The 23873-nt window shown below is 32.8% G+C and overlaps 3 protein-coding genes across 8 annotated transcripts; 1 reads left to right on the top strand and 2 right to left on the bottom strand.

The window, feature by feature from the left end:
* The first annotated feature begins 6222 nt into the window (after positions 1–6222).
* LOC109799693 (uncharacterized) lies at positions 6223–8223 on the top strand. Of its 3 annotated transcripts, none has more exons than XR_014432069.1 (4): positions 6223–6746; positions 6949–7097; positions 7255–7509; positions 7606–8223. XR_014432069.1 is itself a non-coding variant. In XM_029272131.2 (4 exons), the coding sequence occupies exons 2-4, from the start codon at positions 6485–6487 to the stop codon at positions 7708–7710; spliced, it is 516 nt and encodes a 171-aa protein (XP_029127964.1). In that variant the 5' UTR covers positions 6223–6348; positions 6471–6484; the 3' UTR covers positions 7711–8223. The 3 variants fall into 3 exon arrangements, 2 of the variants coding, with proteins under 2 accessions (XP_029127964.1, XP_029127962.1); XM_029272131.2 differs by lacking the exon at positions 7255–7509 and having other exon boundaries at positions 6223–6348; positions 6471–6746; XM_029272129.2 differs by lacking the exon at positions 7255–7509 and having other exon boundaries at positions 6271–6746.
* On the bottom strand, positions 8196–11704 carry LOC109799708 (protein PLASTID REDOX INSENSITIVE 2, chloroplastic). Of its 4 annotated transcripts, none has more exons than XM_020360349.3 (4): positions 11492–11704; positions 11322–11420; positions 8820–8950; positions 8360–8495 (listed from the first exon to the last, which is right to left on the bottom strand). In XM_020360349.3, the coding sequence occupies exons 1-3, from the start codon at positions 11702–11704 to the stop codon at positions 8837–8839; spliced, it is 426 nt and encodes a 141-aa protein (XP_020215938.1). In that variant the 3' UTR covers positions 8360–8495; positions 8820–8836. The 4 variants fall into 4 exon arrangements, with proteins under 4 accessions (XP_020215913.1, XP_020215921.1, XP_020215938.1 ...); XM_083070132.1 differs by having other exon boundaries at positions 11343–11420; XM_020360324.3 differs by lacking the exon at positions 8820–8950 and having other exon boundaries at positions 8196–8495.
* A 7929-nt stretch (positions 11705–19633) lies between these two features.
* On the bottom strand, positions 19634–23669 carry LOC109815803 (cyclin-D1-1). The gene is made up of 6 exons (XM_020380938.2): positions 23228–23669; positions 22936–23022; positions 21641–21739; positions 21214–21415; positions 20951–21081; positions 19634–20853 (listed from the first exon to the last, which is right to left on the bottom strand). The coding sequence occupies exons 1-6, from the start codon at positions 23522–23524 to the stop codon at positions 20620–20622; spliced, it is 1050 nt and encodes a 349-aa protein (XP_020236527.1). The 5' UTR covers positions 23525–23669; the 3' UTR covers positions 19634–20619.
* Positions 23670–23873: the final 204 nt, after the last annotated feature.

Genomic DNA, 23873 nt, shown 5'->3' with positions numbered 1-23873 from the left:
AGGCGCGTGACCATCAGAGGGCTCCATTTGGGTAAGCCCGCCAGGTGCAAAGGTGTGTGTGCCGGGCGAGCTTGAAGATGGGAGCCTCTGGATGGCCCACGCCGGGCGTGACATAGATCGCGCTGGGCGCGCTGGCAGTATGTGACATGTTTTGGGGTTCTGGTTCCACACTAAGCGCGACCCTCATCGCGCTGGGCGTGGAGACTCCTTGGGAGTCTCTGCCATGGGGGCGCTGGGCGCAATTTGAATTGCGCTGGGCGCGAGACCTTGGGAGGTCTCTGCCTTCCCTGCGCTAGGCGCAGGATTGGACACGTCGGGCGCGCGAGACTCCTTAGAGTCTCTGCCTGGGCATGCGCTGGGCATAATTTTGTATTGCGCCAGGCACGTAAGAGCCTTGGACTCTCTAGCTGGGTCACGTCGGGCGCGGGCCCTCTTGCGCCGGGCACGTTGAACCCTGGTGCTCTCTGGTTGCGCCACGCCGGGCGCGATTATGAGTGCGCTGGGTGCGTATGATGATGTTGAATTTTATGCTGATAGTTGTTGAATTATGCTGAACTAAGCTGTAATTGATGAATATGTTGTGCTGACTATATGATAATGCTGAATAATGATGTTAAGCTGTAATAGATGTATATTGCCGTGCTGAGCTGGGATGTTACTGATGATTTTTAATGTTGAATTATAATATTGTTGTACTATAGACTGTTGAGCTGAGTTGTGAGTAGTAAGCTGTGTTGAATACTACTTAGCTGTGCTGTATGCTGATTTGTTGTGCTGTGTGTTGAGCTATGTTAGCTCGACCGTGAGTTGTTAGGTTTTGTTGTTTAATGCTGAGTTGTATGTTGCTATAGCCGCTAAGTCGGTGCTGATATAGCCGCTAAGTCGGTGCTGTTATTGCTGCTATACGGTGCTGTTATAGCCACTAGAGTGGTACTGTTATTGTTGCTATGCAGTGCTGATATTGCCGCTTTGCGGTGCTGATATTGCTGAATGTTGTGGTGTAGTATAAGCTAATTGATGTGCTGATAGTTGTAGCTGTTTACCATTCATATTGTTATATATGTAGGTGATTTCTTTTTACTAGCTTACCCTTTATTATTTCCATATGTTTGGACTGCGATGATCATACGTTGTATGGGAGCAGAGCAGGGATAGGTTGGTGGCTGGTGGTAAGTCTGCAGCTGGCAGACAGAGCTGATCCTTTCGGATGTTTTGTTGTTTTAGCTACCGGGTGTAGTAGCGATTGTTGTATTTTGTACACTTTGAATCTAGCCAGACTTGGATCTTGTATATATATGTATTCTAGACACTATATGTATACATTTGTTACTTTCTGTCTGGTGTTCAGGTGTGCTGTGCAGTGTGTAGTGACCAGTCAGGTCGTTACACGTTTTGTTAATTCAAAATGACAAACTTAATAATTTATGTTTTACTCAGTAATTTATGATATACATTAAATTTTAATGATGTAATTGTTAATTTAAAAAATTTTAATGCATAAATTAAATTCACAAATTTTTAAATTTTTGTATAATTATTTGATATTTCATTTTATTAATTTAAATTAACAAATAATTATAAAAATATTTAATATATTATAATTTTTATTATGTGTCAAATACTATATATTTATTATTATTAATAAATTATTTTTTATATATTCTCTAAAATACTCATATTTAGGAGTGTCTTCTCTCATGTTTGAGATATTATAATGATATTAATTATAATGAGATTATATATGATATAATGTATATTTCTAGGAATATATATTATATGATATATAATCTCATTATATTGCTATATATAAATCATTAAACTAGTTCTGTGCACAAATACTATTACAATCGTCTCTGAGAATTTATTTATCTGAATACTAATACCATAATAATACCATAATAATGACAAATGGTTTCAATGATTGTTTCAAACCACTTTCACAGTTTCACACACCAGTTAACCTAATAAAGTGAGCGTGTAAGAGTTGCTTAATAAATAGTTTATTTTTCAGTAGAATATTTCTAACCCTGTTTACCAATTCCTTGAACCCCACAAAATAAAAAATAAAAGAAAAAATAAACTATACACACCTTGTATTAAAACGGCTCAACACATGAATATAATAAATTTAATTAAGTGCGTATATTTGGCTAGAAGAGTCCTTATAAATGGTTATTATCAATATCCTACAAATTTATCCCAATCTTAAAACATTTGAAGTTAAAAAAGAAATGAATAAAACAAGTTAATCGCAGTGGTCACGTGCAAAGTAGTGATTAGTAGCGCAACATAGAAATCACTACCATAAACCAAGTGTTTAAGTAGGTTGTCAAGATGATTAAAGTTATAATTATTAGATTACCATTTGATTACTTTCATTTGGTAAATTTGTAATAGATTACTGTAGGCTATGAACACATAACCACGATAATGTTCTCAAATAAACCATTTTGGGTCGAGGTAATCAATTACTTATGATGCTTAATTGATTGCTAATTTGGCAGAAGCTAGGTAACTATTCATGTCTTGGTTAGGTTATAAAAAAATATAGATAATAAATTAGTAGAAAGTTTAGGACGTAGTTGAAAGTTAAAAATTAATTTTTATTTCAAAGTTATAATAAACTGAAAATTGTTAAGTTTGCCAACTTATTGGCTTAAAGAATATTTGATCAAACTAATTACTAAACTAATTGATAAATATAAAATGGACATACTTTGTTATGAATTTTATATAATTTTTTATTTGCAGATAAAAGTACATTTAAGTAATTATCATTTTGAATTTTTTAATTAATTTTTGAACTCTTATACTTTTTCTTAATATAAAATATTTCATCACGAAATTAAAATAAATAATATAAATAGCGTAATTATTATAATAAATAAAATAATTATTAGAAAGGGGAATTTTATTTAAATAAAATAGTGTCATATTAAAAGAAAATTTTCAGTAAAATCAATAGTGTAATATGAAACGTGTCAACAAAAAATGGATAAAAAAAAAGGAGTCAACAAAAAAAGTGAGAAATTAATTGTGTGTTTTTCAGATAACTTATAACATATATTTGATTTAAAAAAACACAATTAATAATACATTATTAGCTCTTGAGTTTTTCAAAAGTTAATACCTTAAAGGATGGTAATCATCGATTAGCACCAAATAATACAATTACTATGTCTCTTATTTTGAAATTTGACTATAACCCTAAAATTTCAAGAGAACAACTACCAACCGAAAAAGTGAGATGTAAAATGTAAAAACCTTTCTTTATGCCTAGTAATCTTGTTTTTTTAGGAAGTTGTATTTCCTAGTAAATATGTTCGTAGAAAATGCAAATATATTTGGTATACATGTTTAAAATATTTTTCAAAATAAATGTTGTATAAAGAAATAAAACACTGAGAAATATTTTACTTATAGGCAGTGAATAAACTGATTTAATATTACATCATGATCTAAAATCTTAACGTATTAGATAAATGAATTTTTTCATTTATATGTTACTCAAAATATCTAATTTAAATCAATATGAGACTCACTTTATACCTTAATATTAACAATAAGAGATATAATTATATATAAAAAATTTCTCATATAAAAGTTTTCAATTTTTATCCCTTTCTTAGAAAAATTTGGTAGGAAACTTAATGAAAAAATGACTTATAAAAAAAAATAGATTCTTGTAATAGTTTTTTAAAATTCTCATACTAAAAATAGAAAACCTACGATAATTCCCTACTGATAATGTGTTTGGTAATTTATTATGAATGTGATATTTCATGTGAACTTAAAGTTACTTGTTATAATTTTTACATCACAAGAGTAAATTTATTATTAGATTCCATTAAACAACCCTTTAAAGAAAACAATTTTTTAGTAGCTTTTATATAAAGAATCAAAGTCATAAAATGAATTGCCTTGAAACGTAGGTTTGACTTTGATAAACATTTTGTTATGACCAATACATTCATGAAAATCAAAGAGAAGATAATTTGTGTCACCGCTCGTGGTGGCCGATTTACAAATTCCTTATATTTTCTTTTATTTAGAAATCGACCGTGCGGGCTAATCAATTATTATAGTCCACATTAATATGTTACCAAACCTTTTATTAAGCTAGTAATTGATTAACATGCATGACTAATCCATTACTCATAATAGCATATATATCAAGTCATTGATTACCAGATCCTTTAATCGATTGCCAACCTCTTTGCAGCAATCTTGAATTTGAAACATTGTTTTTCAGCCAATAATCAATTATATCAAGCTAGAAAACGGGTTCATATTGGGAAGAAAAAGGTAATTAACATTTCCACAATTTAAGCAAATATTCCTAACACAGGAACTTGAAAAATATTAGACGAATAGAATCCTATTTAAACTTTTACATGTCATTCATATAAGAATATAAAATGTATCTAAACTTTTACATGTCATTAAACTTTTAATTATTTTACTTTTATATGAATTCTAATATTATTTATCACTTCCTAATATATTATTCTCTTTTTGATCTCTATAATTTTATCAACTTTACATTTTAATCTCTATAATTAAAAATGTTAAATTTTAATCTCTCTCTTTGTCTATATACATATACATACTACCGCTTTTTTTTAGTCTCTTTAATTTTATAAACTTTATCTATTAGTTTCTGTAGAAATAAATGACAAAGATTAAAAAGAAACAAAAATGATATATGAAGGAACTTTTTTAACTTTAAAAACTAAAAGAGTTATTAAATCATTCCTCAAAAAAAAAATTGTAATGTTAATATTTTATATTCAATAATGGTGGGTGGGTGTGTGCCTAAATTATTTTACATCCAATAATTAAAATATTTTATATTCAATAATATTTTATATTGAATTTTAATATACTAACCTTTCGTATACGGTAAACTAATAAATACGAAGTTTTTTTTTGTGTGTTCTTGTACTTATTTTATATCCTAATCTAAAGTTTTTCTTCTTCTTCTGTGTTTTTGTACTTGCATTAACAATTTAATATCTGAATCAAAAGTGGAATCTCAATATTTAATTAAGGAGTTGAATAATCCAGTCCGAGTTTGAAGTTGCATGAAATTTCGGTAAGTAGCAAAGACACGAGTTCTACTATGCCAGCAACGCAACAGATCACTTTGAAGCTACTTAACTGGCGTTGTACTTGTTCTTGGAACCTATCAACAAAACTTGATGCATGTGCTCATAATCCAATATTATTATTATATTCTCTACGCAAAATAATGGTACCTTCTTCTCCGTCTAGCTACACGTACTTATGTTTATCAAACAAAATGAAAAAAGAGAGTATAAAGTTGGATATTTATTAAGTTGTTCAATAAAAAGACAGAAGAAAGTTTTGAATGTGTAAAAATAAAATGAAAGAAAAAATTGTGCATAAAATGACAAATACTCTGAAAAGAAAAGAAGAAGCAGAAGAAGAAACCGATAAAATAAAGTATTAATTAAGTCTTTTTTATAATAAGAAGCTTAATTCCTCTCTTCTTGGTTCTTTCACTTTTCAACTTAGTATTCCTAAATCTATTTGAGTGAGTCTATCATAAATATTAAATGCTTTCGCGGATCATGCATTCATTGTCAATTTAAAATTATGTGCATAACATCTCAATTTCTCGATCTATGTGATTTCACTTTTGTTGCAATTCAGGTATGTGTTGTAACTTTGTGGGAGTAATGAACGTCATATCTTCTTATATGTCCTATTAAACATATTTAATCAAAAATAGAAACATGAAGATTAATATAAAGATATTGTAAAATATTGCTATTCCAAAAACGCGTAGTATTTTTGGAGGGAAGTGGTTTAAGGAAGTGAGAAACGCAGATAGCAAAGACATAGAAGAGTTAGGAAATAGTAGGGAGTAAGATAGAAACCGAGTCATGGGATTTCCAGAAGAAGGATAAGTCAGTGTCCTTGTCTCGTGTCCGCCAAAAAGAATCTTATTAACCCGCACGCTTTGGTGATTAAACAATTTTTAAGACCATAGATTACACCATAACCTAAACAAATGTCACACCTTACCTTAAATAAATCAAATCCTTGACCCTCTCAACAGATCCTTAGCTTTCTCCTCTCTCCACGTGGCACTCGCACCCCCTCCTGAGGCCCGTGCCGGTGCCGATCAGTCATTTCCAAATAAAATATTAAATGTCACATTATTTTACTACATTGACAATAATTATTAATGCCAAAGTCCACAATAATTTCCCCATGCTCCTCCCATTAATATCAACTTGCCTTTAAATTGACCTGCCTAGCAAGCATAAGTTAGTTGGGAAGGCCATTTTGGAGAGAAATACTGTTGCTGTGGGGTGCAAGGTAAGAGCTCTGCACAAAATTAGAAAAAGACCCTTTTCATTAGTGCACATCCTTCTTACCCCTCTTCATTCATTCTTCATCATAGTTGCCATTGTTCCTCATATTTTATATTTTTTGTTGAGAGTGTGAGAGAGAGATGGGGAATTGCCAGGCTGTGGATGCTGCAGCTCTTGTGATCCAACACCCATCTGGGAAGATAGAGAGGTTGTACTGGTCAGTGAGTGCAAGTGAGGTTATGAGGGCTAATCCAGGCCATTATGTATCTTTGATCATACCATTGGCTGTGCCTCAAGGCCAGAATCAGGAGCAGAAGACAGTGCTTTTCACACGTGTCAAACTGCTCAGGCCTAATGAGACTCTCACTCTTGGCCATGCTTACAGGCTGGTCACTACTCAAGGTGGTATAGTGTGCTTTTGGATACAAAGTTTAGAAAAAAATTTAATAATAATTTTTTATCAGAAAAAAAATATATTTATTTTTGGTTGAGAAACTCTTAAAAACTCATCTAAATTTGTATCCAAATTGATAATGTTTATATGAAGTACGTGTTTGTTTGCTTAGTTTCATGTTCTAAATAGCTTTTCTGTTTCTGGGTTTAGATGTTGTGAAGGCAGTGAAAGCCAAGAAACATGCAAAGATGAGGAAGCCTCAGGTGAAGACAGTGGAGAGTATGCAAATAGAGCGCCTGGAAAAGGAAAGTTCAGATAGTGAGACTGGAGGGATGTTTGATACAGGAAATATATATCAGGTGTGCATCTGTTCTATTACTCATCAGCAAGTCTTTTTTCATTTTTGCTGTTTTGTTCCAATACTATTCATTAACGACATTATATTAGTAAGTTTTTCAATCCATCCAAAGTGATTCCATTGAAGACTTACCCTGTGTCTGGTTGGGCGTTGGATAGCTAACATGTGTCAACCTGAAACTTACATTACTTGCTTTGGCGTTAAATCGAGGATTTTTATGTGAAAGTATAATTAAATGTGGATCGTGGATATAGAACCAAACACACAATTAGATCTACTGATTCACTCTGCACTAAGTGCAATATCATGTTAAGTTGCCACTGGTATGACACAACATTGGAAGGATATCAGAATTATATGCGGTTCTTCAGAAACAAAGCAAACTAAGTGAGAGAGAAAGAGAGAAACCATAGGCAAGATGTTATAGTTTTATACAACTTATGTTTTCATTGTGTTTGTCTTTATTGTGTCAATGAGTACTGATGCTGTTCCTGCATCATGTGTTTCAGGCAACGAGGGCAGACAGATACAGGCTAATGAATTCCACACATGCTGCACTGAAGCTGAAATCGTGGCGTCCCTCTTTGCAGAGCATCTCAGAGTCTAGCAGTTGAGTAGTGCTGGGTTGTGACATGTAAGGTGTCTCAGAACATTGCTTGATTGCCTCTTTCATGTGTGATGCTCCTCCTAGTTGAATACCTGATATATTGGGAAAAGATGTTTGGCAAAGGAGCTGTTTGGATAAGCTTCTCAAGAAACATTTCTAGAAGAGAAAAATAAGAAGAAAAATCAAAATAAGTTTTTTCATAAACTAAAATTAGCTTAAACACGAGTTAAAAATAAGATTTTGGAGTAGTTAAGAAAGAGTTTCTACAAAATAACTTATGTTTGAGCTAATTTTAACTTATGAAGAAATTTATTTCATTTTCCTCTCTTAATTTGTTTTTTTAAAAGTGTTTCTGAAGAAGTTTATTCAAACAGATCCAAAGGTTTGAATTACAAAATCCTCTTTCATCACCAATCACGCCCTCAACTAAATAACCATCTTCCAGGGGCAACAAGATTGTATAGCACCGAGAACAAGAAAATAAATAAATACTGAATGTCAAAATCTACGAGTTATTTTTTCTCTTTTGTTAAAGCATCTAGATGTTACAAGCAAAAAAGAAAATTTTACATTGTAAAAGAAAAAGATGTAAAGCTGAAGTCATTTTAGTTTTGAGTTCCAAACTTCCCAATCCTTATCAACATAATTTTGTGCCCATAAGAGTGACGCTCTTGCAGCCAGAGCTGCTCCCGGTAATTTCTTCTTTTTTAGAGCAACCATCATATCCGTGAATGGCTCCACCAACAATGTTCCAGGACCTCCATAATCCTTGTGCAAAAACTCACTAAATATCTGTTTTCCAACAAAGGCAGTTTATTATTATAACTCATTGTTCAAAGTGGAATTAAGACATAAAAGCAACCTTTTTCTCATTGATAAGTTAGGTAAGTTGAAGCTTGTGCTCTATTAACTAAGTCAGACGCTAATATCCAATGCTAAACACTGACATATCACCTCATATCTGTTAAGCTTTTATCATCTTACTACAGTTGGTCACACACACCTTGTTTTCTTCACACCTACTTAATTATTTTGTAAAACCCAATGTTTGCTAAGAGACACCAAATCGGATGTTAATCCAAATGCTATACTATTATCTAAAAGTTGATCTTCTACCTTTGGATTCCTGACCCTTATATCATGATTGAGATAACAGATAGCAGGGAATTGGCCAGAAATCTCCAGCAACTTCTATCACTTAATGTAGGATTCATAACTACAAGTAGCCAATAAGAATTAGCATAGGCCTGGTACATCAACAATTGACCCGAATGCCGTTAGTATGAACTTGCAACTGTAGTCTTACAAAACTTATAGTGTTAGTGCTGTTACCTTTATAGTATTGTTTTTATTTACAAGGTATTTACTGTATTTTGTGATAGGACAAAGCTTAGAATCAATTTCTTATACACTTTCCATTAAGTCCTCCAATCAAATGATGACATGTGATAGTTTTTTATTTGTTTTTTTAAAATTCCGCAACACACATTTAATGAAGGTTATTTAGTATTAGAAAGATAATCGATGTGTCATTATATAATTGGAGAACTAGATGGCAAAGATATAAGGAACTTGATCAAATTTTTGTGCTTTGCATCCCATCAGAGTTCAGACACTGGATAAATAAAGAAACAAATCCATATAATTTAATTCACTAATTTCCAGATCTTATCCTTTCAAATGATCAACAATGTCTAGTACTTCAACTGTGCCAACAATCCAAAGAACTATATCAAACCACATATTTTCGCGGGAAAACTCAGTCTATATACAATATCAATTACTCTCAACCTCGTGTTTTAGCAAACACATTACAATAGCACTGCAGTAATTTATCATTTTAATCAAAAGTTGTTTTCGTACTAATATGCAATCGAGAAAAAAAATTCATAAACACTTCCTGCAAATATATCCTCTATTCAAATGCTTAATGAGATGCAGAATTATTTTCTTTTCCAAGAACACCAGCATAAAAACTATAGAGAAAGGTGAGGTAGAACAGAGAGAAAGCATACACATGTCAACTCTAATTGCCAACTAATTTCCAACATAAAAATCCTTATGAACAAAGAGAGTCTAATATCATCTAAAAATAAATATAGGAATAATTTTTTTTATCCATATAGATATAGGAATATTGGTTGTATTGATAAAACTAACTTTTAAGTTACAAATTAGGAGTTGAAAAACTAGAAACTTATAAGTTAACTTTCTTTTTTTATGCATCCAAATTAAACTCGATACCAAAGGATTTACAATAATTTATACACTTTGTTCAACCAATTGAACTAGATTTCATTGATAAAATTTATAAATTAATTGAATGAATTGAAAACATTTAGGAAGATTAGCTATTAGATTAGTTGATAAATGTAAAAAGACATATTTAGTTACTTGAGATAAAGAAGGATTTCAAATAAATTAACAAAGATAAAAATGAAAAAACAAAAAACTTAGGAACTTATAAGTTAGCTAGTTTTCATAAGTTACTCGAAATAACTTATGAAAATAAGTTAAAAATTACTAAAATAAACTCGCGTACTAAATAAGTCAAATTAATTTATCAACTCCTTCAATTCCTTGCAAAACACAGTCACACTCACAGCCATTGCTCACTTATCACATTGCTATTGATTAACAAAAAGAAAGGCAGAGTGATGAGTGATCAATATGCAATTACAATCTAATTTAGAAACAGGAAAACAACTTTAACAACATATAAAAAAAAAACTAAAAGAAATTAAAAAAAAAAAACAAAACAAAACAAAAGAAGAGAGAGAAACTGATTGATGTGTATGTCTACACCCACGGGCGTGCATATCCACTATGAGCAACTGATGTATAAGTGAATGAGTACAAAACTTTTGATTTAAAAAATTGGTGAGCAACGAGGACATCACAAAATACTAAAACAAATACTGCTTTTCAAATTGACATCACAACTACAATGAAGTCTCTGAAGGTGAAAGACTAGATAAATTCCAGCAGGACTTGACTTTTAAAGCTGTAAGCCAGGTAATTTATAACTTTCACCATCAAATCATACCAAAATCTAAAGAGTCAATCATTGACTGCATAAGTTAATCATATAACTAATAGCTAGAATGGACAAAAAGAAAATTACAAAGTTGAAGAAATGTCCCACTCCTACGTAATTTTAAATCCCAGTAGTTATATTCAGGCATGTATAAATAAATTTTTCAAATACACTTTAAAAGAAAAAATAAATAAAATATTTTTTTGATAAATTAAAACTAACTTATACATAAATTTAAAAAATTAATTAAGTTAATAAAAGAAAATCTTTACATATTAACTTATCAAAATACTTATTCATTTTATTTTTCTAATTTTTTAGTAGGAGTATTTTTTGAAGAAATTTATCAGGCGTAGGCCAAATGATAACTTGCTCAATCGTTTTCCCAAACACCTGGCACTCAAGTACATTCAATAAATCTCAATCCTCTGAACACCAGCAATTGATTTCAAGCATTGAAGTGAGTTTCCTCTCTCTATCTCTCTCTCAAAAGAATACGTTGGAAGAAAACAAGAGCGAAACGACACCCACAAAGGTTTTGGCATAAAGTTTTAGTTTTTGAAAAGGAAAACGACATTGACCTGAGCGCAAACGGCTACAACCTGATCAAGGTCGTCCCCGAACTCGTCCACATTCTCGGAAAGCTTCCGAAAGAGTTGAGTTTGGAACTTGCGAGTTTCCTGCAATATAGGTGACGTGATGGAATGAATAATATGCATGAGCATGACCACAGTAGGTTTGAGAAACTTACGGATTTTGCGAATTCGGGAATTGGGTTAGGGTAGACGTGGTTGTGTGAGAGAGCGCAAGTGAAGGAGATTCTGCAAATGGGTTTCAGGGAGAGCCACGACGGTGACGGTGACGGTGACGGTGGGAAAGAGTGGTGCGGGATGAGAGCATTTGAGGCGAGTGTTTTAGCAGCAGAAAGAGTTACCGTTACGGGAGAGGAAGCCAAAACCATCATTTCAATTTTGTTTTCAACGGAATTAAGGACTTTGCGATGGGTTCAGAATCTTTGTGCTGGCTTAGCTTCTCAATCTTCTTCTTCTTAGTGTAACGGTCATTGTTTATGAGGTGTAGTTTTTTTTTTTAATGAGTAATAATAGTAGATAAAATATCACATTGTATTTTTTTTTTTTTTTTTATAAAAATAGGAAAGTTCAGAAAGATTAAACTTAAGTCCTCATGCTTTTAACTGGCTCAACCCCTCCTCACCCAACTACTAGAACTAACTCATTAAACTTAAATTTGGCTGGCAAAAAACATTAATTGCTTGAATAAAAAAAATATAATTATATTTTTAGTTTCTTAATTTTGAGATAATTAATTTTTTATCCTTTAAATTTAAAAAATATATTTTTAGTTCTCAAAATATAAAAAAAAGTTTATTCATTAATTTTTCAATTTTTTTTTGGAATTATATGTTCAAAAAGATAAATTTTAGAAAATATTATTTTTTGAACATGTAATTCCAAAAAAATATTATTTTAGACTCTCTCATTGTAGTTATTGGATTATTAATTGTGGATGAAAAATTAAATTCTTTAATAAAGATTAATTAATGATAAAGTTGATAAATATATTGTATTAACAATATGATAATAAATAAATAAAGTTACTAGTGTAATGCACATTGACTTTTGACTGTTTTTCTTAAACAAAACTAAAGTGAAGAGGTTTCTAAGTTTTAATGTGAAAATCTTCATTTCATAAAACTTGGAAACTAAGGGAAAAGTTTACCATAATTAAATAACTCTCTTTCGTTCCTTTCTCGTCCTAAATTTGAAACATGTACTTAATTTTGCGACTTGAATTACATCCTTATGGGTGCTGCTGCTAGATTAGAGAGGTTCCATAACCTACATCAACTGAAGAAACTTTAGGGCTCCTCACTTTGTACAAGAATCAATATATTGGTTTTGAGTAAATTGTTTGCACTTTACACCGTAGACTTTCAATGTGGCTCCTAACTTCAAAAATCTAAGATGACCCTTCATAAAATCCATATCCATTATAATTGGGCTATAAGAAAAAAGCACCAAATACTAGGCTCATAAACAAGCTGAAACAAAAAGAAGAAAAAGAATTGTGTAAAGTTCCGTATGCTTACCAATAATTTAAATTAGCCCATTAACATGAAATAATGAATAATGTAGTATGTTATAGCAAAAACGAAATCTATATTTATAACATACTTGTATAATTTCAAGTGTCCCTGAGCATCTAAAGTGAAGTCATTTTAATTTAATCAGTGGTCCTCAGTTTAAGTTATAAGTATGTAACTGTATTAAATATTTGGAACAAGAATTTTATTTTACTGTTTTATATGATTCTATCTGATTCGAATATGATTGATTTTAGTGATATTATAGACAATAATACAAAAATACAATACAGAGTGGTGAATGAGCACTGTAAATCAAAATTAAACGTTCATTACAATAATGATGTCAAATTGAAAGCCTTGGCCCAATTAATTAAAAATTTCTCAATGGGCCTCCATCTGAATGACTCAACTTCACAATATTTTTTTCACATCACAAAAGAAAAAAAAAACACACACATCACACTTGACATTTTCCTTTCTGGGCCCGCATTAACGCAACATGATCAGACACAAATCGAAAAGTAATGAAGCAATGTGCATCAAAAGCATTTACTTTAGACATCTAATTTTGCATTAACGAAAATTGGAACGTAATCTTATAATTGTCACTTCCGACCAAAAAGAAACAGGAAAGGGAATGTTGCAGTTGAACATGACAGAATGTGATTCTCGCTTTCTTTTCCTTTACACATATTCTATTAACCAACACTATTAGCACTGTATCACAATGAATATTATTAAACCAAACACTCATTTATTTAGAAATCCAATGAAGATAAGTACTACTACCTTTTATTCAAGTTTCCAAAGTTAATTACAAACCCGAGGTTATGTAATGTGAACAGTGTGCTGCAATTCACAAATTTAAAACCCAGCCAACACACATAACTTTTGCCCAACCTGTACTTTATAATATCTCATATTAATTAAAACCATGCATTTTTTTTCTCCCTTTTAAATACTTCTTTTTCTTCTTTTAGGTCTACGATTGCAAAGTGGGGATTGGTGCCCGCATTCCTAAGATTAATTGAATATGGCCATTCGGGGTTAACTCAAAACTCAAAAGATTTATAAAGTTTATTTAAATTTATGAAAATGGCTTTTCATCATTTAATATATACATTTTTAGTTATTTAAAGCAACAAAGAAGTTAACCTATTAATTTATTTTCCTAAAACTAATTAAACTTTCATTTGATAGGAATTTATTGAATAAATATCTATTAAGATGTTTGCTAAAGGATGCATGCCTTAATTTCATGGGTCAAACAATACTTAATTATAACAAAGGCTTATTAGGTAGATGTATGAACTTGTAAAGTATGAAAACATATGTGTTCAATGCTCGAGGTTAGTTTTGTTTAATGTAAGTTTAATTAGTTTTTCCTTTTCTCATTAGTGGGGGAAAGACCGAAAAGAGCTTGGTTTCTTCTGTGATATTGATGTGAAAGCATCTACATAGTTTGTAATTAATAGCCATCACGACACATGGCTGCAAATATAGGCCGTCAATGTGATTTGATGCTTTCATGTTCCATTTACCTAATCATAATATTGTAGTAATCAGCAAGAGCACGAGAAAGTGTGTAGAGAATTTCACTCCATCTTTACTCCTTTAAGAAAGGACAATAAACGCCATGATTAATTAATGACCTAAAGAAGCAATTAATATCAAAGTGATGATCCTTATCCACCTCAACATTCACTAAATGTAAATTAAATTAATCTTACCTATATATTCATTTTCGTCGTACTCCCTTAACTCTCTGCTCATTCACTTCACACTTTATTCCTTCATATTTTTGGAACACGCTTTCGGCTAAACAGCCTCTCCCTCTTTCTTCTGTATATTCCATCTTTTCTTCTTCTTTTTTTTTTTCATTGCTATACTATACATGCAATGCAAGCACCACAAAGTAAAACTTTGTACCATTTCATCATTTCCTTTCTCCCAACAATATCGTCATATTTAACTTTACTAACACTTTAAACTTGCCCTATACTTTGCTGCATCCAAACCAAATCTTATATATAACTTTTTTTTATAGTCTTTTTTTATAATGTGAATGAGGAATAGTATAGGGTCTTGTGAATGTGAAATAAGCAAATGAGTTTTCAGACATGTCGTGCTATGTTAGATACTTTGACATAAAGATTGCTGGGTGCATCTTTTAATGACTAAGACAAGAGAGAAGGTTTTTATTTTATTTTGGTGTATAAAACATCTATAGTGTAAGTAATTGAATGATCAAAATTAATGTTGAAGGTGGTGGGGTGGGGGGGGGGGGGGGGGGTGATAGATGGACATGGTTGCTCTATAGAGTGTTGATGATTAAGCAGAAGACTCTTTTGTCTCCACTCTGTCACTATGGAGGTCCATGGTCGGCACTATCACAAAGCATGAATAAAGAACACCACGACATCCACGTTACTAGACGCTCCTCCTCGAGACTAGCTCATATCTACTCATCTTTCTCCATCTTTTTTTCTTTGTGGCATCCAAAGAGACAAAAAGCTTATACATATAAGTTAATTGATCAAAAGTTTATACATTTTCAATTAAAAATTAAAATTAATAGAGAAGTGACACATTGACTGTTAATATGACATTTTGATAATTAATATTTTCAACACTTAACTTTTAAAATTTTATATTTTTTCACCTCATCAAATAATTGTTTAACATCATCAATTGATTATTGCTGACATGACATATTGATTATTAACATGACACATTAAAAATTTACGAGTCATATTATGTTATATTATTATGTATACACTTTGTCGACAATTAATGTTAATAATCATCATATCATGTTAGTTGTGAACATATCATGTCAATGATTAATAGTAGTCAATTAATGAGGTAAATAAATGTGACATTTTGAATGTTTAGTAACAAAATGAGTAATTTTAAAAGTTGGTTGCAAAATTTGTGAAAATGTTAAAGATAGGTGGCAAAAAAAGTGCAATTAAATTAAACAATTTATAATCTACAGTATGCTACATTGTCTACTGGGTACGTAACAAACGTTTAATTCCATTATGCTTTGAGGGAATTTTTTTTGAAAATGAGTAAAGGGGACATGGGTGAATATGTATCATTATATGTGTGCATGCGAGCTCTGTTAATTATGAGTGCTATGACTTAATTTAATTAGGAAGAATCAAAGCGATCATTGGCTTGGACTTGTAAGCATGATATTCATTATTGGGCAGACAAATACATGGAGATTTTACGTATAAATATGAAGTTTAGGTGGCATCATTTTTATTGTCTCACCTTCACTTTTTGCTGCTTTTTCTTGCTTGCTTTTCTTTTATTATCTGTCTCTTATTCTTTCCATAAAAAATCTGAAATAAAATGGGGACAATGAGTACCTCAAGGACTTGAGAGTAGTGCTATGTCTTGTATTCAGCATCAAATCCTCAGAAACCATATCTGAGAATTCACCATCATTCTCACTTTTGAACCCTTAACCCATCAAGGGGCCTCTATGAAACTTTTAGCAGCAGCCCCACGAGAATATGGTTAATTTTTTTACAACCAAAAAAAAAAAAAAGAATTTTCCAATGGGCTCGGTCTTCTCTCTATCCTTGTCATATGGACACCAAAAGTGGGAAATTCCAAATTCCCTTACAAAAAGAGAGGATAAAGAGCTAGATTCTACATCCCACAGAAAACACCCCCAAAGCCCTACCATTTTATTGCGAGGAAAAGTATCTTTGGCTTTATGGTTATATACTTAGGATTCCTCACTCCTCTCGCTTTAAAGCTTATTTTGTTCACAAATAAAAAGGAACTTCGTGGGGGAAGGTAATTCTTTAATGCAAGATAAGGAACCAAGAGATGTAAAGGAACCTTCGTGCATTATATACACATTTAAGACAAAAATAAAGGAAGCTTAGTGCCCGGTTGGTCCCCTTTGCTACATGAGTGCACATGGCATCCTCTAATAGGTTTACAAATATATGCTGATTACGGTTTAACTTGAAGATTTAGCTAGGGACCATAATTACTATGGCATAATAATAAGTGAATTATAGCTAGGCATTAGGCAATACAAATTCGTGAAACCATCAAGTAGCCCAAACTCCCATGTGTACTAATATTTGGACCTCATGATGGAGGATATTGGTGGGAACCAAATGGCACGACAAAATTCCAAAATTCTCATTTAATTCTCCAACTTTTTATGGCGAATGAGATGGCGTCACATTTGGCCTCTTGCCCCAATCTTGAGATATTTAAATTTTAGCCACCGTTCATATAAAAAGACTACTCAACGACCCCAAAACCATTAACCACGCTTGTTATCAATAAAATACTTAAATCTTCTTATCAACTAATGGGGGGAAAAAATACTATTCTATGTAAACTTTGATGATATAAATATCCATTTTAGATGCATCTAGTAATGAGGTTTGTTAGGTTTGCATGTATACAAACTTGGCTTATGTGCGTTTCTTTTATAAAAGGAATGGGAAGAGACCAGTTTTGTGTCTGTGAGGATCAAATTAATATTGGCATTATTGTCCTTCCATCCCAGCTTTTGTCCTAATATCTGTCCCATTAATCCTATAATTCAAAAGCAAGCTTTTTGATTAATATCCAAAAACTTTTGCCCCAACTTGGAGTTAATATTATATTTATTAACTGTATCGATGATCATCGTTTCAATTGTTTATTTCGTTTGCATTACCTGTTCTGTGCGGGGAGGGGGATTTGAAAAATTAGCACATTTGAAGAGAAATTATATTTTTATTCATATTTTTTACAATTAAAAAAGAGAAATCATTACTTTATTAAGTCATGTAAGATTAAGTTAAGTTCAAAGTTATATTTTAAGATATAGTTTCAGTTTTAATGCATTGAAAAAACTTCAAGTTTTGTGTTATAAGTTCAAACTCACATTGTAAGAAAAAGAAAAGAGAAAAATGTAAAATAATATAATCAAAATGTAAATTTGAAAAATATTATAAAAATGTGTAATAAGAATAAAATAGCTTTAATTCATATTTTAATGGATCCCATCTCATAGCGTCGGTATAACGAGTTAATGCAATATTAGTGCATTAATTGATTGATGGAAGCAGCAGCTACCTTTAATTAATAGGCATGTCTTAATAAATTGACAACTGGAGTAAGACACGTTGGGTTGGGGGATCCACATTTGGAACTATACGAAATCTCATATAAAGTAGGTACATGTGGAAAGTGACCATGACTCTTCTCAATATGGACGACTTAGATATTTTACTACATGATGAATTCTTATATACACCATGTAAAGGGCATATGATAACAATTCAAATGGAGAGGGAAATCTGTCGTCTAATGGATCAATCAAGTGCCCATACTTGCGTCATCGGTTATTAGCTCCATCAATTATGCAGAGCAAAGATCCAAGAGCAATGGGTGAAAGAAGTAATGAGCTAAGATTGTCACTAAGTTGCCATGATTTTCTTCACTATGGTCCATCTATGCAGAGAGTTTGATGGACATGGGTCTAGACAGCAGTGTATGGATGTGATGGAGAGAATGGGATGTTCATCCAATAAATAGTTTATATGGTTGTCATGCAAACGTACGGGTGATATGATAATTAAGATAGCATAATGCATAACATGCATGGTTACTTTTATACAAAGACACTACGGGGAAAAAGCCAGGGTAATGTTTTTGTATTGGAAAAAAAAAAATACCTTATGTCGGAGTTATGGGGCTAAATGACAAGCTCTACGTGAGCTTTTCTAGTTGTATAGCTTGGGAGGAAGAAAATTCTGTACTCAAGTAACTTTTTTAAGATATGTTACTCTTTTTTTCTTCCTTTTGCTCTTCAAACTTTAATTTGTACCAGTTGTTTGTCCATAACTTCACATACTTTTAAAGTAATAATTATGACAAAGGCTTCTTCCTATTGGTATAAAAGCGAGCTCTTAACTTGGTGGTTGCTACCCATTTTCCTCTTAACTATAAATGATTTATTTATTAATTAAGTAATATCCAAGGTTTTATACTGTAGTTTTCACACCCATCTTATAAAGAATGAGTTTGATTATAACTCCATCTTATTAAATTAACTTTTAGGGTGAGTATATTTTGTTTTAATTTTATCTTTAATTAATATGGAATTTAGAATTTTTTTCCAATATTATATTGAGAAAAAAATCTTGATGTTACTGTTAAAATTGCGATTTTAGACTAATTTTGAAAACCCTAGTAATAGCTGATGATGTGAAAGTAAAATGGAAACAATGTTTAGGGACTCTTGGTAAACGATCATCAGCACATGAAGATCTATGTTAGGGTGAATGAATACGTACGTGTTTATATAATACCATAATAACTGAGTCTGTAGATGGTCACGAGCAGGAACTGACTAATCAAGGAGTCATAATCAGTGATTGGCCATCTTTATAGCTAGAGGGACCGAGGAGTCCACCCACTTCAGAGTTTTGCCTCACTAGATTCCAGAGAGGGTCTTATAGTTTCTTTTCATTGAGTAATAAGAACAAATAGCAAACCTACAAAGAATCTTAAATGAGAATCATGTGGCATGAGCCAGCAATAGTGCAATACCCAACAGTATGTAAGAGTTTTTTTTTTGCGTGGACAGTAAATTCTTGTGACAAGTGGATGTAAATAATTCAAATTGTACTTTTAGATGCATATATATGGTTGAATCGTATATAACTTTCATGTTAGAGTCAGAGAGCCCGTGAATCACATGATTCGTTCAAGAATGAGTCCAGAAATTTTCCTGGATAAGTGGATAGAGTGATGTAAATGAAAGAAATCTATGAAATTAATAGTCATTATTAATCAATCCAATACACAGCACATGGGGAAAGGCCCCAAAGACCTTTTTGCCCCTATGTGAAGAGGGTTCTCCTCTCATGAAAACAAATCAAAAAATTCAAGGATTAAACCTATATATACACGTGCTTCCATCACACGCGCGGACACCAGCCATTGGAGTCCTGTATAGTTAGGCCAAAACTCGAGGCCAAGAAAGGAAAAAAAAATATAAACAGCTCCCGCAAAGAAAAGAAAATTCACACGTACACACTTAATTGGCACGCATCAGAACCGTCTGCACACGTGCCAGTTCCCACAAAAAAAGTCCACAAATTGTAGCCAAACTTCAACTTATTGCCCTTCAATTGTGTTTTTACTGTTGAGGGTATCCCATCAAAGGAACGCGGTGTGTTGAAGAAGCAGTGATGCTGACCATGAAATCTCATGACATGAACAGTTCAAACTTCTATGGTTCATGAACTTTCAATCACCCACGTTTTTTTATACCTGCTCTCTCCCAATCTCTACAGAACTGCTCCACCATCTTTCATCTATTTCAGCTATAATCAATTCAAACTTTGAATTCACGTCCGCAACTAACTTCTTCCTTCCACATTCAAGTTACAAAAACACATCACATTAAATTCTTCTACCCACTGTTTCAGTATTTCCTTCCTTTCTCTCATTTACTTTGCCACAGCAACATGTCGTGAAATCCCTCTCCTCTAGGGATTTCTACAAACTCATTAATGAGCCACCAACATGAAATGAAAATAATAATTATAAATTCTCCAAACCCATCAAACTCTCGTACATACGATAAATATATATACTAAAATAATCTACACCCTCACTCAAGTCATTTTTAACAGAAAAAACCCTCTAAAAAATGTTGAGGTTTCTAGACAACTTGGCCCACCTTATTTCCTCTCTTTTTCTTCCCTTCTTTATTATTGTTGCTCCTTTTTTCTTCACTCGGAGTTTCCTTTGTCATCTACCCACAAACAGTTATTTAATTTCCTCCTCTTACAAGACAACGAGAAGGAGGATGAAGAGGATGATGATGATAAGAATGATGAGACACTTGACCTCATTCGGGTCCGAGTTGTAACTCGCAGCTGCGGCAACACTTTAGTAGGGAGATTCCTGCGGTTATTGTTAATCACAAGTTCTTGCATCAACTCGTAGCACCCTATAACTTTTTCCTGCAATAATCAGATATACGTGAAATAATCAGCATCGCTTTAAAACCCACGTTTATTTTATTCATCATAATTTAACATATATACATACTGTACTTACTTTTCTTAGTCCCTCACACCATGACTCAGCATGCTCAGGTTTAACCGCAGACCAATTAGGAATCTCATGAGCAGCAGAGAGTATGGCTGCAGCAGCAATGCATGATGGCCTGTATGCAAGAAAGCTAGCCTCTGCGGACAAAGTAATCAAACAGGAAACTTATTAATCTTAGTCACTCACAATACAAACCTTCATTATTACTCTACTATTTTTTCAACTTTTAATTTTATTCAATAAATTACCAATTGAAGAAATATGCATACCTTGGATATTAGATACGATGATTTCTGTAGCCCGGGAAATGAGGAACCCGGTTAAAGTTCCAGTTGAATCCACCTTGCAAGCAAAGAAGGCAAGGAAGCTAAGTGGGGTTACTGATCTTAACCTCCAATCCAAGACACCCAGAACAAGTAGTTCCATCCTACGAATTGTTCTCGGCTCAAATATGTACTTGGCACCTTCTATCTGCAGTTTATACATTATAAATATGTATATTATATGAATTACGTAGGAGTATTATGTGAACTGACATGCCAATTCAACATGGCCTTTTAATCATTAACAATGATGAGCTTTCATTACGAAGGAGCGTATGTTTCTTATTGATGCAGAAAGGAGCGTATGATTGAGACCATTTTATTGAACTTAGTGCAAAAGCCAGGCCAATACAGATAGGACTTTTATTTATACCTGAAGGTCTAGGAGAGATGGAACCAGAGGTTCCTCCATCTTTGCCGCCAAAGACAAACATGCAACAGATAGGAGTTGCAGAGGCCACCCATTTGTTTGCTGTAAACATGGATGCACAGGATCATATCAAACAGTGAATCGAAAAGGTCATTATAATCATCACCACAATAATTGTTTTTCAATATCTAGATTAAGTGGTAATACTTTTCAAACTTTCTGCCACAAATGCCAGCATGTATCCCTCACGTGACATGCACACGCAGATAAAAGTACTAGAATCTTCTGCAAGCTGTCACTATCCACTGTATGTAGTACTACAACAGTATATTTTGCCTAATACACACATTGTTTATATTTACACGCTATTTTTTCTTTTTTGGAAAAAAAGTTACTGTCATTTAATTCTCGTATAAATAACTCGTATGATGGGTGTATTAACTTTTGCGTAAAATTCAATATTTTTATATTAAAGCATGATAGAGTATTTTGTCGTACATAAGAAAATAAATGCGTTGTTTAATCAATAATTGAGAGGTTAATTGGAATAGGAACTACTTTTAGATTCAGCATAAAGTGGTCCAAAACCCTTAGAATTTTCATGATTTAATAATTAGAACTTGTAATATTTGCACGTAACCAGTATGACGACAGAAAAAGTAGCCATGATAGCGAAGATATTTTATACATACATATATGCAATTTCATATTTTATATTTTGAAAATGAATCTCACAGCCCAACTCCAATATAAATAATCAATATTAACGCTAATCTCACATTAAACAATTCCGCATTATGCATTACCTACCCCAACTTATATTATTATCATTATTTTTCCCGACACTCGGCACATTTCTTTCTGAAAGATTACATTACAGAATAAATTTGTATAACTTTTTATTCAATGATAAAAGAGAGAAAAAAGAGTGAAATATGAAATAAAATAAAATAAAAATACTATAAAAAAATATTAATTTATAATATGACTTTATAAGACCATCAGTTTCCCAAAAAAGTAAATATGAGAATTACTCCGAGTATTAAAGCAGCTTGCATTAAATAAATACATCAAGATAACAAAACCTTAAGAATTCATTGCCGTAAGCCTTTAATACTTTTCACGTCTCAAAAGTCAAACGTAGATACCGCATAGAAATTAAATTTTCTTCGCACGCATTTACTATTAATATTAATTTATTACGTATTAATATTTATTAATAATAATCAAAAGCTCTGTTCCGAGTTTTCCATCTTTTGGAATTAACATTTCAAAGCTGCCGAGAAATGAGAGCTCACCGGCAACCGGCGAGAATCCAAAAACCGATCCATATAATTGACGGCAAGGTACGCCGTCAAAGGTTGAAAGCCGTAATACGCGTGAACCTGTGAAACACGCATCACAGCGTCACTGATCAATATATACAAAATAAAAAAAGTAATTAACGCCGTCAAACGACGGTGAACTACGTACGACGCAGATCTAGAAGATACTAGAACCAAGGCCGTTACGGAGAGACGGTTACACCAGCGGCGCATTTTAGCGTGGAGCATTTTTTTAGTTTTAGTTTTAGTTATTTATTTTATTTACCTTGAGAATCCATGCAACGGATTCTTCTCTGGCGTTGGCGTCGAGGGAGCGAGATTGGAACCTCGACAGGTACTCGAATCCAGGGACGAAGTTGCGCTCGTGCTCGATGAAGCTTGCGATGGAACAATCCTCCGTCGTCGACGGCGGCGACGGAGGCGGCGGAGAGGAGTCGATGTCGGAGGAGCATTCCGGCGAATCTCCAGAGAGGATTCCGGATGTGTCCTCGGCGCAGAGGAGGTCGTAGTCGGAGATGCAGGAAACCGACATGAGGAGCGCCGGCGGTGGTTCCGCATTCATTGTGGTGCCATGTGGATTTGGCGGAGGTTGCCGGAACCTCACCGGAGATGCCGCCGGAGAATTGATTTTGCGGAGAGGGAGTGTGTGTTTGTGTGTGAATGAGTGTTGGTGATGAGAGGGAAGTGTTGTCTTGGTATCTGTTTCTTTGACTATATATATGCGCTGCTTCTGTCTCTTTTTTCTCTAACAATTAATAATATTAATGACTAATAAATAACATACAAATTTGTTAAACTTTTTTTTTTTTTTTTTTCCCCTTAGATATCTACTCTTAGAGTTTTTCTTTTTTCTCAGATCAACTTGCACGAGATTTTATTCCACTAAAAGTGTTTTTGAATGAGAGGGATTT

Source organism: Cajanus cajan, chromosome 3 (genome assembly GCF_000230855.2).
Source record: "Cajanus cajan strain Asha chromosome 3, NIPB_CcT2T_4, whole genome shotgun sequence".
NCBI lineage: Eukaryota > Viridiplantae > Streptophyta > Magnoliopsida > Fabales > Fabaceae > Cajanus > Cajanus cajan.
Note: the sequence above shows the minus strand (reverse complement) of the source record. Positions and strands in the feature narration are given on the sequence as shown.

Coding starts and splice junctions, on each gene's coding strand:
- LOC109799693 (XM_029272131.2), top strand. CDS start 6,485: ATGGGGAATTGCCAGGCTGTGGATGCTGCAGCTCTTGTGATCCAACAC. Junction 6,747..6,948: donor CAGGCTGGTCACTACTCAAG/GTGGTATAGTGT, acceptor TTCTGGGTTTAG/ATGTTGTGAAGGCAGTGAAA. Junction 7,098..7,605: donor ATACAGGAAATATATATCAG/GTGTGCATCTGT, acceptor CATGTGTTTCAG/GCAACGAGGGCAGACAGATA.
- LOC109799708 (XM_020360324.3), bottom strand. CDS start 11,704: ATGATGGTTTTGGCTTCCTCTCCCGTAACGGTAACTCTTTCTGCTGCT. Junction 11,421..11,491: donor TTCCCGAATTCGCAAAATCC/GTAAGTTTCTCA, acceptor CCTATATTGCAG/GAAACTCGCAAGTTCCAAAC. Junction 8,496..11,321: donor TTGTAGCCGTTTGCGCTCAG/GTCAATGTCGTT, acceptor GTTGGAAAACAG/ATATTTAGTGAGTTTTTGCA.
- LOC109815803 (XM_020380938.2), bottom strand. CDS start 23,524: ATGAATGCGGAACCACCGCCGGCGCTCCTCATGTCGGTTTCCTGCATC. Junction 23,023..23,227: donor CCGTTGCATGGATTCTCAAG/GTAAATAAAATA, acceptor CGTGTTTCACAG/GTTCACGCGTATTACGGCTT. Junction 20,854..20,950: donor GGTGTGAGGGACTAAGAAAA/GTAAGTACAGTA, acceptor TGATTATTGCAG/GAAAAAGTTATAGGGTGCTA.